Genomic DNA, 15,531 nt, shown 5'->3' with positions numbered 1-15,531 from the left:
GGGATAAAAACTGAGCCAGCACTTATGTCATCCTGTATGTGGGTGGCCGTATTAGACATTCTTTGGCATCTTAGTAGAGGTTTGTCTTGACTGAAAAAGAAATGTGGAAGATAGTACTTTTCATTTAGTATCCTACCCTGTGATTTCATAAATGATGTAGTATCAAAGTTAAGGGATTATTTCTAACCAAGTGTTTTGTAAAGTCTTTAAGAGTTTCTACTGAAAGGCGATTCAGTTATCTCTTCTCCAGGCTTGATAAACTCAGGTTCCCATTACTTTTAACCTACAGGTTATATTTTCCTATTTCTAAGTTACTGTGATGGGTCTTACTTAGACTCTATCAAAAAGGTTTTCTCATAGAGTAGTGTTAAGACAAATCTGAAGTTCTTAGCCCATTCCATGGAACATAGTACTCAGTGAATGATAGCTAATAAGAACAAGAAAAGTAAGAACGTTGAAAATAATGCCATGATTTATTTAAATGTAGCTTTGAATTCTAATCTAGGCTTAAATTTAAGTATTTTTCATTTTTTCCCCTTTTCTGAGATAAAGTATATTCTAGTATGCTACTACTTTAGTATTTGAAACATTCATGAGTTAGAGGTACTAAAAATAGTACATTAGTAATAAAAAAAAATTAATTCATCTAGTTATATCTGTGACTTCCCCCAACCTTTATTTTTCAGCTCTCCGAAAGCCCCTTCTTGATGAACCTATTTTTTTTGTGTATGTGTGGGGGTGTGCTCAGTACTGTTATGCAGCCCTGACAGCTACTCTGTCATTGTAGGGCAAGAATGAAACCTGCTTGGGGTCATTTATAGCTTATTGTCTGTGTAGACATAATCGTGCTCAATTTTATTCAGACTTAAAAATTCAGTTCCTAGTAGTACATTGGTAAGCGTAGTTTTGATCTTAAAGAGATCTTCAAAGATAAGAACTACCTTTGTCAGTTCCTCAAAGATAGAAACTTTCTCCTGTTCATCTTTGAATTCCCAGTGCCTGGAACATAGTAAACAAATGCAGGAATGAATATCTTTTGTCCACCCCCATCCTTTCTCCCACTTCTGCCTGACCATTCAATAAAGCTTTTAGTGTTCTTTTGTGGGAATGGAGAGTTTTGTATGTGCTATGAATTAAAAAACATATTAAGTTAAACTAAAAGAAACAATCAAGGAAGTGGAATGTGTAAAGAAAATCACTTTTGCCTGTGTATATATCTTGATACTTTTTTGTTCATCTTTGTTACAACTAGCCTTTGATAGAAACATTTTCTTACTGTTCTTCTAGATAGTTTCATTGTGCTTTCCATATTTCTTTCTCTCTTTCAAATTTTCCTGTTTGTGAAATCCAGGGAATTAATACATAGACATTAAAAACTAATGTAAGTATCTAGTAAGGGAATTAGGACAGCTTAATAACTAGGAAAATAATCTTATTTGTATGGAGAAAACTGCATGTAGCTTTTTTAGGTTCATTTGAATTGTAGTATACTAGGAAAAGAGTAACTTAACTGCCTTTATCCCCAACACAATACACTGTAAACCTAATTCTTCCAATTATGACATACCCTTATTTCTGCCTCCCAGGGTACACCCAGTATGCCATGAGGATTACCTCCCTCCTCCCAACAAAATAAAAGCAACTATCTAGTTTGTTTTCTGCCAAGCCACTTCTTCATAACTTGACTCCTTATTTGCTGACCAGGATATATGTTGATGACTAAATCGTTTCTGTGAAAGGGAGCCATATTTTTTACCCTGCCAATTAAAAAAAAGTGTTTGTTTTCCCATCAAAGTAATATGACCGTCCCTGAAAGAGTCTTATATGAAAATGTAACACCCATTAAATCACTCAATCATGAAAACACACATGCACAAAATATCCTTTTCTACCAATAAAGTATGTGAACTGCTTATTTGCTTTCCCCCTTCTCACACTGGATATTGAGCTAAATCCTTTCCAGAAATCTAGATTGTCCTTGAGTATCAGTTCTTCAGCTGTCCTTTTGGCCTTTGCACACTCTCCACAACACTCCATCTGAATATTCACACACAAATGTTATGATTTCATTTTGAATGAATAGACAGCATTGTCAGACATGGCACTTAGTAGCCCACCTGCAAATCACTGATAAAATAATGACCCAGGCCATTTTGCTCAAGTCTGTTTAAGTTAGGAAGTGGTTTGGTTTTTGTCAGCAATGTTAGTAATATTTTTGGGCTTATTTCTTGGTGAAGGATTAAGTAGTGGTGGATTAAAATGTAGCTTTAAATTTTCTTTGAGTTTAATTTTTGTTGTTATTGCTTTGATGGTAGATTTTTACCAATCTGAGGCAGAAAACTAGAATGTCTGGAAGGAGAATTGTAAATGCATTATAACCAAATTGAGCTTGCTACAATTTTACAATAAATATTCAGATCAGTTTTAGGATGTGGTAGGTTTGTGATAATGAGGTTGAGGAAAGAATTGGCTTATAAATCTAGCATTTAAAATTCATGAATGTTACAAATTATTTGAAGGTTAGAAATATAGATAAGAATTTAAAATGTTAATTTGCAATAATGGTTATATGTAAAATCTACATGTGTGTAGTAACAAGTAAGGAAAGAATTCAAAACCACATGCAAGTTGGTTGTTTTTTTTGAATTAGAAATGAAGTTGCAACAGCATAATCTTAACCTTTTTGCATTTTATTTATAGTTTTTTTTTAATTTTAGTTTCAGTCTGATGGAAGCAAACAAGAAGATAAAGAGAAAACGGTAAGAGACTAGAAAAGTCCAATGTGTCTAATGTTTGTCTAGGTACAGCATACTGCAAATTTTACTGTGAACAAGCTTTAATCAACTATGTGAATAACTATCTTGTACATATTGAATATAGCTTTTGGCTTATCATACAAAGTATCTTTTAAGATTGACAGCCTCCTGTTTTTGAGGATTACCTTGTTCAAGAAAGGAAAAGGGATAAAAAGTCCCTCATTCTTGCTCCACCTTTCCTTCCCTCACCTCATTTGCTTTCGTAGATAGAGAAACACAAATACATTATGAAAAGTATGGTGATAATGTGGGGAATTAGATATGGTGTGTTATGAAATCAAAGAATGGCAATTTTCCCAAGGCTCACATAAATTTGTTTTGGGGAGAGGGATTAATATGCACCTGTTACTGAAATAATTTTTCTTCCCTTCTTCTTAGGAAGTTATCCTAAGCTGTTTGCTTAGCATTACTGACCAGGTATTACTTCCATCTCTTTCTTTGATGGACTGCAATGCTTGTATGTCTGAGGAACTATGGGGAATGTTTAAAACATTTCCATATCAGCATAGGTAAATATATAATATTTTTGTTGTTTTTAGTTAAACAGTTCTAGTGCACTAACCTCAAAATGTTTAACTTTTCATAATTCTTCATCTCATCATTTTTAAAGATATCGTCTGTATGGCCAGTGGAAGAATGAAACTTACAACAGTCATCCACTTTTAGTAAAAGTTAAAGCTCAAACAATAGACAGAGCCAAATATATCATGAAGTAAGTTTTAATTTATTTTTCTTCTTAATATCTGGATCTGATTTACTTTCTTTCAGCCAGCTTGTCTGAGTTTCAGTTTTGAGGATGCCCAGGAGTATTTACTAATTGTATAGCTGATTATGTGCTTCCCATAGAGTGACTCCCAATTTTTGTGGTTTTTAGCTTGTTTTGACTACAGTGTTAGCTTTTGTAGTTGTCATTTTGCATAGCTACAAACTGTATAAAAATCCTTTATAGGATGCATTATATTATAGGATTTTTTTTAAAGGAGAGCATACTGTGGCCTTTGCTCAATTTGGGTAATACATCCAATGGCTTGTACAAGATAGTCAAAGTTCTAGGAATTTCTTCTGAAAGTTATAGCAGTTTTTTTCCCCCCTTTTGGAAGATCTAGTAGAATCATGCAGAACTATCTCCTTAGGGAGTCAACTTTTGAAAAATTTCCATTTTTTAAATTTGTGTGCTTTATTTTCATGTCACTAAAAACACAAGAGTGATGTTTTTCCTAATTCCTAGTAAACTGTTTGAAGTTTAATTATGAAAATTGTATACTTCAAATCAGTACTGGTTTAGATACTAATTACACTGCTGTATTGCAAGGATTTTCAGCAAGGCTGTTTTTTGTCATTTCTTTTACATTCGAGCAGTAGTATGGTTATTCTAATAAGAAGTAGTGCATTCTCTAGTTTAACTAGATTAAACAGTATGCAGTGATACTTTTCTTTGCCTAGTGATATTATCCTAGGTTGCAGTCTACTAGGGAAACAAGTGTGTGCACAATCACAGTCTGGTTTAATAGATAGCTGTTACACAGCATGTATAAAGTTCTCTGGGACAGTTGAGAAGAGAATGAATTATTCCACCTCATGGAAGTTAGGAAAGGAAGGCATGGTAAGAGGTGATTTAAGAACTGGTCCTTCCAAAAGAGTACCAGTTTTAAGAATTCCCCAAGTAGAGTTCTAGCTTAATAATAGCTAATATTTATGAAGCCATTACTATATGTGATGGACACGGAACTAAGTGCTTTATATGGATTATTTAATGATGTATTAAATATTGAATCTGTCTCTTCCACTCTCTACCCCCACTTACTTAGTTCTTTCAGCTGGAGTATTATAGTGCCTTGTATTATTCTCTTTCTTCAAAATCCTTTGGTGACTAACCATTGCCTGCAGGTTATATGTCAAACTTCATGGCATGGTGATATAAGAGAACCTCCATGATCTATCTCTCACTATTTCCATCCTCATTTCCTGTCAGTTTTACCTCTAGCTGTACTGAGCCCCATGTATGTTTCCCTGAATGTGCTATGGTCTCCTTTTTCTTTGCATATATTTTTTCTTTTGTTCATACAGGTTTTCTCTTACCTCTTTTCCTCTCTTCATCTGGTGACCTCACCCTTGGATGGTGGGCTCCAGTGTCACCTCTGTGAAGCCTTCCATTGCATATACCACCAAGCAAAATTGATTTTTTAAAAATTTAATTAAGTAATTAATTTTTGGGTCGCTGGGTCTTCATTGCTGCGTGTGGGCTTTCTCTAGTTGCGGTGCGCGGGCTTCTCATTGCAGTGGCTTCTCTTGTTGCAGAGCACGGGCTCTAGGGTGTGCAGGCTCAGTAGTTGTGGTGCATGGGCTTAGTTGCCCCTCGGCATGTGGAATCTTCCCGGACCAGGGATCGAACCCGTGTCCCCTGCATTGGCAGGCGGATTCTTAACCACTGGACCACCAGGGAAGTCCGACGATTGTTCTTTATTTGTGCCGCCACTATTAAATATGCATATAAATACTATCATACTGCTTATGTATATTGCTATGATTATTTTTCTTTTTAAAATTATCTATTTTTTTTCTAGTTTATACATTCACATGTTTTAAATTTTAGTAGATATGAAAAAGGAAACAGTAAAAAGTCTCTCACCCTGTCCACTCAGTTCTCCCAAGGGAAAAAATGTGGCCACTGTTTAGTTTCTTATTTATCATTTGATATTTTTATGTATATGCAAATAGATACAAATATATTATTCCCTCTCCTTTTATACTATTGATAGTGTATAATACGTAATGTTCTATAAGTTGTTCTAATTGTTTATGAATAAAAAATTTTTTTAAATGGTTTTAAATCTACCTCCCCAGCTGAACTGAGCTTGAAAGCAGGAACTGTTAACTCATCCTTGTATTTCTAGTGATTACTCTGCCCATCATAGAGGACATTAATATGAATTAATGAATAAGTAAATTAATGTTTATCACAGAACAATATGTGCAGAATTTTTCATGTATTTGGATTTTTTTGTTAGCTGTAACTGTTACACTAGCCTTGAACAATATGATTTTAGTATTCATTGAATTTTTAAAGTTGAGAATGAAATCATTAATTTATTACTTGAGAATTTCACCAGTTTTGATTACTGTTTAAAACATGAATTTTCTATAGGGCATCCAGTAATTCATTCCACAGATGCTCATTGATTGTGTTCCATATGCCAAGCACCATAGTTGCTTGAGGGGAAGGCATAATCAAGAGAATATTCCTTTTATTATAATTTTTTTTTGGTGGAGGAAGGAAGCAGAAAGGAATGAAATAAAAAATATGGGAAAGAAGGGCTGTTTTTGTCAAGTAGGAGGGCTACCTGAAATAGGGTTAGAAGTAAAGTCAGGTGGTGGTAAGCTTGAAAGTGGAACAGAGTATAGCCAAAGTTTAAAACTGATGAGTCATTCTTTTCTATGGGAAAAAAAAGAAACTGGGCATAGAGAATGAGAAAGGGAAGCAGTTGTTGATGAAATAATTTTGATTAATGGATCAGTTTTGTCTTAAGTTTTTTAAGATAATTATAGTTTGTCACTTCCAGAATGGTCACATTCCTTGAACTGTCAACTAAATTCATTATTTGCATCATTATATTTTCATTCTAGAAAGCTGTCACTTGTTATTTTTTCAAGTTTCTAGATTTATTATGTAATAATCTCATCAGAAGAGTTTAAGATCCTGTGAAATAATTGTTTTGAATTTGTAAGCATTTCATAGATATAAATTTCCAAAATGTTAGTAAAAGAATACTTAATAGAGGGTGAATTAAAGAGAAAGGAAAGAGTAGAATTGATTTTTCAGGACTTGATTACTTTGAGTATGAAAATCAGAGAACTTCCTGTATCGAATACAGTCTTGGCTATCATTCTTTTAGGGTCACTAAGATGACATGAGGCATTTCAATGTATTATACCAAATTTGTTATCTTAATCCCTAAACTGATAGTGAGCCCTTCTAAATCTGAAATAATTATTCTCTGTAAGAAGAGTTTTATGTACTTGTAGAGTACGTTAAGAGTTTTAATGCTTATGAGACTATTACTATAAAATGAAAATGTGTCTATTGTAAATGTTAAGTATTAATACAAAAGTTTAATACCTTCTTGGAGAATGCATAATCAAAATAGCTCAAGTCCTGCAGTAAAGCATATGATGAGGGTAATTGTTTACATGGATCCATTTTGGATATATGGGAAATAAATTTTTTTTCATAATGTAACAAAGCTACCAACATTACAAGGGAAATTACTTAAGATGATCCCTGCCACCTTTTTCTCCCCTTGTAGGCGTCTAACCAAGGAAAATGTGAAGCCTTCTGGAAGACAAATTGGGAAGTTGAGCCACAGCAATCCAACCATTTTGTTTGATTATGTATGTTTTGAGGTTAATATTATTTTCAGGGATTTTTCTTTTTGTTGTCTTTGAATCAGCACAAGTGGAAATAGAATGATGTAGCTTAAAAATGATAGTTTTAGGGGAAAAATCTTAGCAAATGATCCATTGTATGGTTATTCTAAAAATAAAATTTAGTATGCGATATACTTAACACATTGATCTGCTTTTCTAGTAATATGTGACAATGCTGCTGCTATAAACAGATTCTCTGACATTGTCTCATGTACCACATTTCAAGTTATAAAAACATTAATAAAGAGGTACATTATTTGTTGATTTAGTTTTTAGAAACACTTGAACAGCATTTCATTGCAATTCAGATGTAACACTTTCGTATTTAGAATGTGATTTCTAAAACACATCTGACATCAGTCTAGCCTCTATAATTCCAAAATTCAAGTTTGGGTGTCCTAGAATTATTTCCTAGCTGGAAAATGTAGCCTAAGAAAATATTTTCTTAGGAAATGATAGAATAGTAGGTTTTATATAAATAAACAATGGAAGGAAACTAATTTTAAGTATTATTTCTTTTGAAAAATAAAAAAGACTAGCCATTATTTAGTTAGCACAGTAAAAGTTCTCTTTTGATTAGTTAAATGCTTTTTATTCTTTGTTGCCATCTTCCAGATCTTGTCACAAATACAGAAGTATGATAACTTAATAACACCTGTAGTAGATTCATTGAAATACCTCACTTCATTGAATTATGACGTCTTGGCCTGTATCCTTTCAAATGAAGTAATTCATAGATTTTACATTTCATAGGTTGTAGCGGTGAATGTTTTATTTTCATTCTAAATTCCTTTCTTAACCGTCTGAGGTTGATTCAGATGGCTGATTGGAAGGTTGGCCAGTCTGGAGTTTGTGTCTGGGTTGTATATTGGGAAAGATAATGTTAAGATTACCAAAAATCTTTGATATATCTTGCATGCTAAAAGATGGAAAAGAGGCTGCTAAAAAGAAAAGTTGGTATTACCGTGAGTGTATTTTTAAATAATTTGTAATAAATTTAAGCTAACAATTAACTTTTTTTCCCAAAGGGTGGCATTTTATTGTTCTCTTAGCTAAAGGTCATTGTTAGAGATGTAATGACTTAAAATTTTTTCTTAATATATGAAAGATTGTATCATTGAAGCTTTAGCTAATCCAGAAAAGGAGAAAATGAAACATGACGACACAACCATCTCAAGTTGGCTTCAGAGTAAGTATTTTTATTTTTCCAAGGATGAAATTTGTTAACTGCCGTGCTATGTATTCTGTTACCTATGCTAAGAATCTATTTGTCAAGAGCTTTTGAAACTATCTAACCACTCAGCTTGTTCTACAAAGGGTTCAAGTCCTTGGTTGTGTAAGGAGGTTCATATGGTATTTATTCCTTTTCTAACTCAAGAGATCAGTATTGGCTGTGATAGAATTTGGAGAAACATTACTAGGGAGATGAGAGTTCCCATCCATTCTATTATTTTAGAAGAATTAATCTTAAGGGAACTATTCTTCCATCTCTCCTTTCCATCCTGAGGTTTCAGTTACCTTAAAAGAACAAAAACTTGGTTGTTTAATAAAAAGCCCTAGCATTGGTTTTTTTTTTCCCTTGTACCTTTGATTTCTAGCAGCCATTTACATTTTCTTTCAACCAGTTGTGTCTCTAATAGCTGAATCTTCAGTAACTCTCCATTGCCCTTTGAAGTCTGCAATCTGTAATATATCATACAAGTAAGTTCTTTTGGAATCAGGTCCTCTTTCTATACTAGCCTCATCTTTTGCCCCTCCCTAGTATTCTAATTCACATGGAAAGTGAACTTCTTACACTTTCCATGGCCCTTTTGCACATATTATTCCCTCTTCTTGGGGGTACACATCCATACCCACTCATCTTTTCCAGCACACTTCTACTTATTCATTAGATTTCAGGTCACTTTCTTTGGGAAGCTTTCCCTGTTAACACCTCCCACCCAAAAAGTCAGAATAAAGTGTCCCTCTTCTGTACTGTTGTGTAGCTTTTTATTCATCATAGTTATTTTAGTTTACTTTTCTGTATCTCTCTGTAATGTAAGCTCCTTGAGACTAGGACCTGTGTTTTGTGCATTATCCTTTAGGTGCTCAGCAAATAATTGTTGAAAAGGATGCAGATCACTTGACTTCACTAGGGTCTCCTCCTCTTGTCTTGACTGGGATTTTCTCCCTACCATTGTGATAAAGACTATTGGCTAAAATTGGTCTTTTGTTTGCTTCTTGGTCTGGCGATGTTTCCTTGCACCTCCACAACTGGTGGCACATTCCTAGATAAAGTGAGATTTTTTTGTGACTCAAACATTTGAGGGGCAAGTGTTTTATTGATCATTCAAGTTTGAGTTATATGCAAGATTCTGTTGTAGCGTAATTTATGTCACAGGTTGTGGAATCAGGCCTAAATATTTGAATCACTGTTCTACCTCATACCCAACTCTGTGACCCTTAGCTAGTTTCATGACATAACTGTTCCAAAATTTTCCTTATTGATAGATTTATACCAACTTGAGGTGATTATTGCAAAGATTAAATGAGATAATTACATAATATCAGCTACATAATCAACTTAGTAGACTGCTTGGCATATGTATGATCAATGAATATTAGCTATTAGGTTGGTGCAAAAGTAATTGCAGTTTTGCATTGTTGAACTTGACCATTTGATATTGAATATTGTTCATTGATATTGAACCACATTCTTAAATAAATGTGGTTATACACTTTTGTATAAAATGATGTTCTATAGCATTTTAATGCACATTTCTCACTTTTTTTGCTATGACTTACTACTTGCTGTTTATTTTATATTTATTTTAGACTAGGGAAATGATGTTAGACAAAAAGCAAATTTGAGCAATTTTTCTTATTTGAGTTCAAAATGGGTTGTAAAGCAGTGGAGACAACTTGCAACATCAACAATGCATTTGGCCCAGGAACTGCTAATGAATGTACAGTGCAGTGGTGGTTCAAGAAGTTTTGCAAAGGAGACAAGAGCCTTGAAGATGAGGAGCACACTGCCATCAAAGTTGACAGTGATTAACTGAGAGGATTATCAAAGTTGATCCTCTTACAGCTACACAATAAGTTTCCCAGGAACTCTGTCAACCATTCTATGGTTGTTTGGCATTTGAAGCAAATTGGAAAGATGAAAAAGCTTGATAAGTGGGTGCCTCATGAGCTGACTGCAAATCAAAAAAATCGTCATTTTGAAGTGTCATCTTCTCTTTCTCTACACAACAACAGACCACTTCTTGATTGGATTGTGACATGTGACAAAAAGTGGATTTTATATGACAACTGGCGATGACCAGCTCAGTGGTTGGACCGAGAAGCTCCAAAGCACTTCCCAAAGCCAAACCTTGCACCAAAAAAGGTCATGGTCACTGTTTGGTGGTCTGCTGCCTGGTCTGATCCACTACAGCTTTCTGAATCCTGGCAAAACCATTACATCTGAGAAGTATGCTCAGCAAATCAATGAGATGCACTGAAAACTGCAGTGCCTGCAGCTGGCACTGATCAACAGAAAGGGCCCAGTTTTTCTCCATGACCATGCCTGACCGCATGTCACACAACCAACACTTCAAAAGTTGAATGAATTGGGCTACAAAGTTTTGCCTCATCTGCCATATTCACCTGACCTCTTGCCAACTGACTACCACTTCTTCAAGCATCTTGACAACTTTTTGCAGGGAAAATGCTTCCACAACCAGCAGGATGCAGAAAATGCTTTCCAAGAGTTTGTTGAATCCTGAAGCATGGATTTTTATGCTACAGGAATAAACAAACTTATTTCTTGTTGGCAAAAATGTGTTGATTGTAATGGTTCCTATTTTGATTAATAAAGATGTGTTTGAGCCTAGTTATAATGATTTAAAATTTCACTGTCTGAAACCGCAGTTGCTTTTGTACCAACCTTAATGTTATTAATTATAAAATTCTATTCAGTGGCATCAGCAACACAGTTTTTCCCAGCTCATTTTGTTTTGGAAATTGAGTTAGTTGAAATGACACTTAATATTGTGCTTTTTGTTTTACGAACTGTTTTTTTAAAAAGCCCTGTTTTTTGTTTTTTATTTCATATAGGTCTGGCTAGTTTCTGTGGTGCAGTTTTTCGTAAATATCCAATTGATCTTGCTGGTCTTCTTCAGTATGTGGCTAATCAGCTAAAGGCAGGCAAAAGGTATTCATAGCAAATTATATGTAAATGAAATTCAATAATTAGAGTGCTTCTGCTGGTATTGGGATACTGAGGTTGCTAGTATCTTAAAAAACTATTTGTTGGTTGTAGATTTAAGAATAATAGTTGTTCACTTATTTACATGGAATTCTTTAATTAAAAGAAATTAAATTACAACTTACATATATAAACAGAATTTTGTAATTTTATAATATTTGGTTATATATGTAACTCATTAAAAATTCATATTGACTATGCATTAGACTTTTGAATAAATGATTGATATGGTATATTTTAAATCCTCTTATGGCAAAACATATTGCCCTATTGATTATGCTACTGGGCAGAGGAATTGGCCTTTACATTGAGCATTTGGTAGGAATGTTTATTTTGAAGGTGTATGTATTACTTTAAAACAACTATTTTTTTGAATTTAAACTTTAGAGATAGGTAACATTAATGTATCTTTGGACACTGTCCTCTTTTCTTTATAAATAGTGAGTTTTATTATTTTATTCTGGACTAATATCAGTGCTTAGAGTTTGAATTAGAATGTAGATTAAACTCCATCAGCAATAGACTGACTAGACTAAGAATTGAAAATTGTTTTCAAAAGCTTTCTGGTAGAAAGCAAACAGAAATCTGTAAAGCTCTCTGGTGCTTCAAACAAATATTATCTAAGTAATTCTTGACAGACTGTTTTGGTTTAGGGAAAATTTTTAAAAAGAAAACAAAACTATGTTAAGGATCTGTTGGCCATTCCCATACATTTTACTCTTCTGTGACTATTTAGGCCAGGAAAATAATCATGTTACCTTTAAATCTCTAGTTCAGTTTTCTGTACTGTGATAGAGTTTTTGTGACCATCTAATGGAAAGGTTTCATTGGTACTTGTTGCATACTAATTTGCATGAGGGCCCTCTTGTTTTCAAAAACTATGTTTAGAGAAGCAAGTCAAGTTGAGAGAGTAAGCACGCACTCTCTCAGAAAAACCACATTCTTTTTTCTAGGAGAAAAGAGTCTTAGAAAAACCACCTTTCCTTTGTCTGTTAACTTGTATCTTGGATATGCTTAGCTTTTACCTTTCTTTGGAAACACATCTGCATTTATTTTGTAGAAAGGTATGTTTTTACTTCATTACTTAACAAATTAAGGAAGATCTTAGAAGTCATAAAGTGTTATTTTCATCAGTAGTCCTAAACGTAGAGAATTCAAATGAATAACTGTTGGCACAGTAATAAATATGCTCAAGGCAGACCTCTGAACTGTCATCTTAGGCTCAAATATTGCAACTTGGAACTTGCATTTCCTTCCTTTTTTTCCTTTCTCCTCTCCCTGCCTCCATTCCTCCTCCTAAGTGTATTAATTACAACTCATTTACGTTTGAAGTTTCAACTGTAGACTGTTTCTTATTTTTCCTAAATAGTTTTGACCTGCTTATACTGAAAGAAGTGGTACAAAAAATGGCAGGGATAGAAATTACTGAAGAAATGACAATGGAGCAGCTAGAAGCCATGACTGGTGGAGAGCAACTCAAAGCTGAGGTGAGACTCTGCTCTTTTTGTTTAGTGACTTAAAATTCACCTTTTAAAATCACATTAAAAAATACTTGGAAATATACCTCACCATGGAAATGAAAGACTTATATGCTGAGAACTATAAAACATTAATAAAGGAAATTGAAGATGATTCAAAGAAATGGAAAGATATCCCATGCTCTTGGATTGGAAGAATTAATATTGTTAAAATGGCCATACTACCCAAAGCAATCTACAGATTTAATGTGATCCCTATCAAAATACCTATGACAGTTTTTTTAACAGAACTAGAACAAATAATCCTAAAATTTATATGGAACCATAAAAGACCCAGAATTGCCAAAGCAGTTTTGAGGGAAGAAAAACTGGAAGCATAACCCTCCCAGACTTCAGACAGTACTACAAAGCTACAGTAATCAAAATGTATGCATGTTCATAATAAAGAATTTAAACTTCACATAATTACATAAAGCTAAATGTCAAAGCCATACCCTTCTCTTATAATTGTCCCCACCTCCTTTTTAAAAATTGCAATGTTCTAGTTACTTTAACCTTTTTAAAAAGCTGAAACAAAGTATAAAAGACAGTAATACATCTAAAGGGAAATAAATATCAAATCTTCTGTGGTCCTTCATACCCCAGCTGGCATAAATCTGAGCATAGTTACTCTGTTGTTGAATCTGCTCCAAAGTGACTAAAGAATAATCCTTTATAAGGAACCACATGGTAGAAAGTGGAAAATATGTAGAAGTTTAAAGACAATTGGCAGTTATCTTTAAGCCAGTGACTAAAGCCAGTGTCAGTAATAGTGTCAGTAAAATAAATTTGTCAAGAGAGGGAAGGAATGTAAGGTGTGTGAGATTTTTTATCTTCAGGATTGTAACCAAATCTTTCCTGTTTTTTTTTTTTTTTTTCAAATCAGATGGCATGTGTTATGTACTGGTACACTAGTAAATTTATGTCTTCTCTTTTGCAGGGTGGTTATTTTGGCCAGATAAGAAACACTAAAAAATCCTCCCAGAGATTAAAGGATGCACTATTAGACCATGATCTTGCTCTTCCTCTCTGCTTGCTTATGGCTCAGCAGAGGAATGGGGTAATCTTTCAGGAAGGTGGAGAGAAACATTTGAAACTTGTGGGAAAACTCTATGATCAGGCAAGTTAAAGTGGCCTTTGTGTTTATGTGGATTTTAAAATCTTGATAATGGAAAATATAGAATGTTATATAATTTGAAAAATGTCATTTGCTGATCGTATATATTATATATACCATGGTATATATATTATATGCATTATATATATATTATATATGGTATGTATATTATGGTATATGATGTATATATAAAATAGACATTCTGGAAATAGGGACAATTTCTGTGCAAATTATGATATTTAAGAGATGGCTCTAGGGGATATAATAGTATAAGGTTTTCAGTCATTTTTGAAAATTTTATGGTAATAAACTTGTTTATAATATACACAGGGTTAGAACAAAAACCTAACAAAAAGTGAATAACGATAATCATAGATTGTATAATGAACCCTTGATCAATTTTAAGGTCTAACAACTTTACATGGTGATGTTAATTGTATCACTCTAAAAATGTATTGATGTGTTCTTGGTCAATAACATTCAGGTGACAAAAGACATAGTAATATGTCTCTAGTCAATAATGTGTTAAGCACCAAAACCTATGGCTAACCTAAAAAATGTGTTTAACTATCACCATATTACAAGGTAAAAAAAAAATCACACGTGTTTTATAAAATTTTCTACTTTTAAGGGCCAAGAGAATTGACTTGTATATACATAATATTGTTCTATAAAATTTAGGTAAATATATTTTACCACTAAAAATAGGTGGTAAAAATTAGGTGAATTTGAGACCTTGGTTGACTGTCAAATTCTCAAATTAGTCAACTTTTCAGGACTTGAGTGTCTCTTTTGTAATATGATTATATGATTAAGTTTGTGGATTGTCTCCAAAGTTCTTTCAAGTAGTAATATTTGAATTCTTAATTGTTAATCAAAATATTGTTAAAATAACACCTTAGTCATTTTGGAAAACATTATGTTGGTTTAATAAAATGTTAGCACATTTGTGTTTTTTGTCTTATTTTTTAAATTTAGTGTCATGATACCCTGGTACAGTTTGGTGGGTTTTTAGCATCTAATCTAAGCACAGAAGATTATATAAAGCGAGTGCCTTCAGTTGATGTGCTCTGTAATGAATTTCACACACCTCATGATGCAGCATTTTTCCTGTCTAGGCCAATGTATGCACACCATATTTCGGTAAGTATAAGTATTTTTGCTGCCATTCCAAGAATAATTCCACATTACTTCTTTTTTTTTTTTGACATTTTATAGTGAGTTTATTACTTTTTTTTTTCCATTTATTTTTATTAGTTGGAGGCTAATTACTTTACATCATTACAGTAGTTTTTGTCATACATTGAAATGAATTAGCCATGGATTTACATGTATTCCCCATCCCGGTCCCCCCACCCACCACCCACTCCACCCGATCCCTTTGGCTCTTCCCAGTGCACCAGGCCCGAGCACTTGTCTCATGCA

The 15,531-nt window shown here is 33.5% G+C and overlaps 1 protein-coding gene across 1 annotated transcript in view; it reads left to right on the top strand.

Moving 5' to 3' along the window:
• The window catches only part of LOC110147854 (THO complex subunit 2), a gene marked incomplete at its 3' end in the record, with an annotated part of 86,364 nt that extends 71,041 nt beyond the window's left edge, over positions 1 to 15,323 (top strand). Inside the window, exons 13-22 of the mRNA XM_020909621.2 lie at positions 2,718 to 2,759; positions 3,195 to 3,325; positions 3,427 to 3,528; positions 7,121 to 7,205; positions 7,857 to 7,950; positions 8,350 to 8,430; positions 11,322 to 11,418; positions 12,842 to 12,959; positions 13,930 to 14,109; positions 15,085 to 15,323. Of these exons, the coding sequence (XP_020765280.2) occupies positions 2,718 to 2,759; positions 3,195 to 3,325; positions 3,427 to 3,528; positions 7,121 to 7,205; positions 7,857 to 7,950; positions 8,350 to 8,430; positions 11,322 to 11,418; positions 12,842 to 12,959; positions 13,930 to 14,109; positions 15,085 to 15,323 (1,169 nt within the window). The remainder of the gene's footprint in view (positions 1 to 2,717; positions 2,760 to 3,194; positions 3,326 to 3,426; positions 3,529 to 7,120; positions 7,206 to 7,856; positions 7,951 to 8,349; positions 8,431 to 11,321; positions 11,419 to 12,841; positions 12,960 to 13,929; positions 14,110 to 15,084) is intronic.
• Positions 15,324 to 15,531: the final 208 nt, after the last annotated feature.

The sequence above is a fragment of the Odocoileus virginianus genome, unplaced genomic scaffold (genome assembly GCF_023699985.2).
Source record: "Odocoileus virginianus isolate 20LAN1187 ecotype Illinois unplaced genomic scaffold, Ovbor_1.2 Unplaced_Scaffold_2, whole genome shotgun sequence".
NCBI lineage: Eukaryota > Metazoa > Chordata > Mammalia > Artiodactyla > Cervidae > Odocoileus > Odocoileus virginianus.
This window is presented reverse-complemented; position numbering and strand designations above follow the sequence as displayed.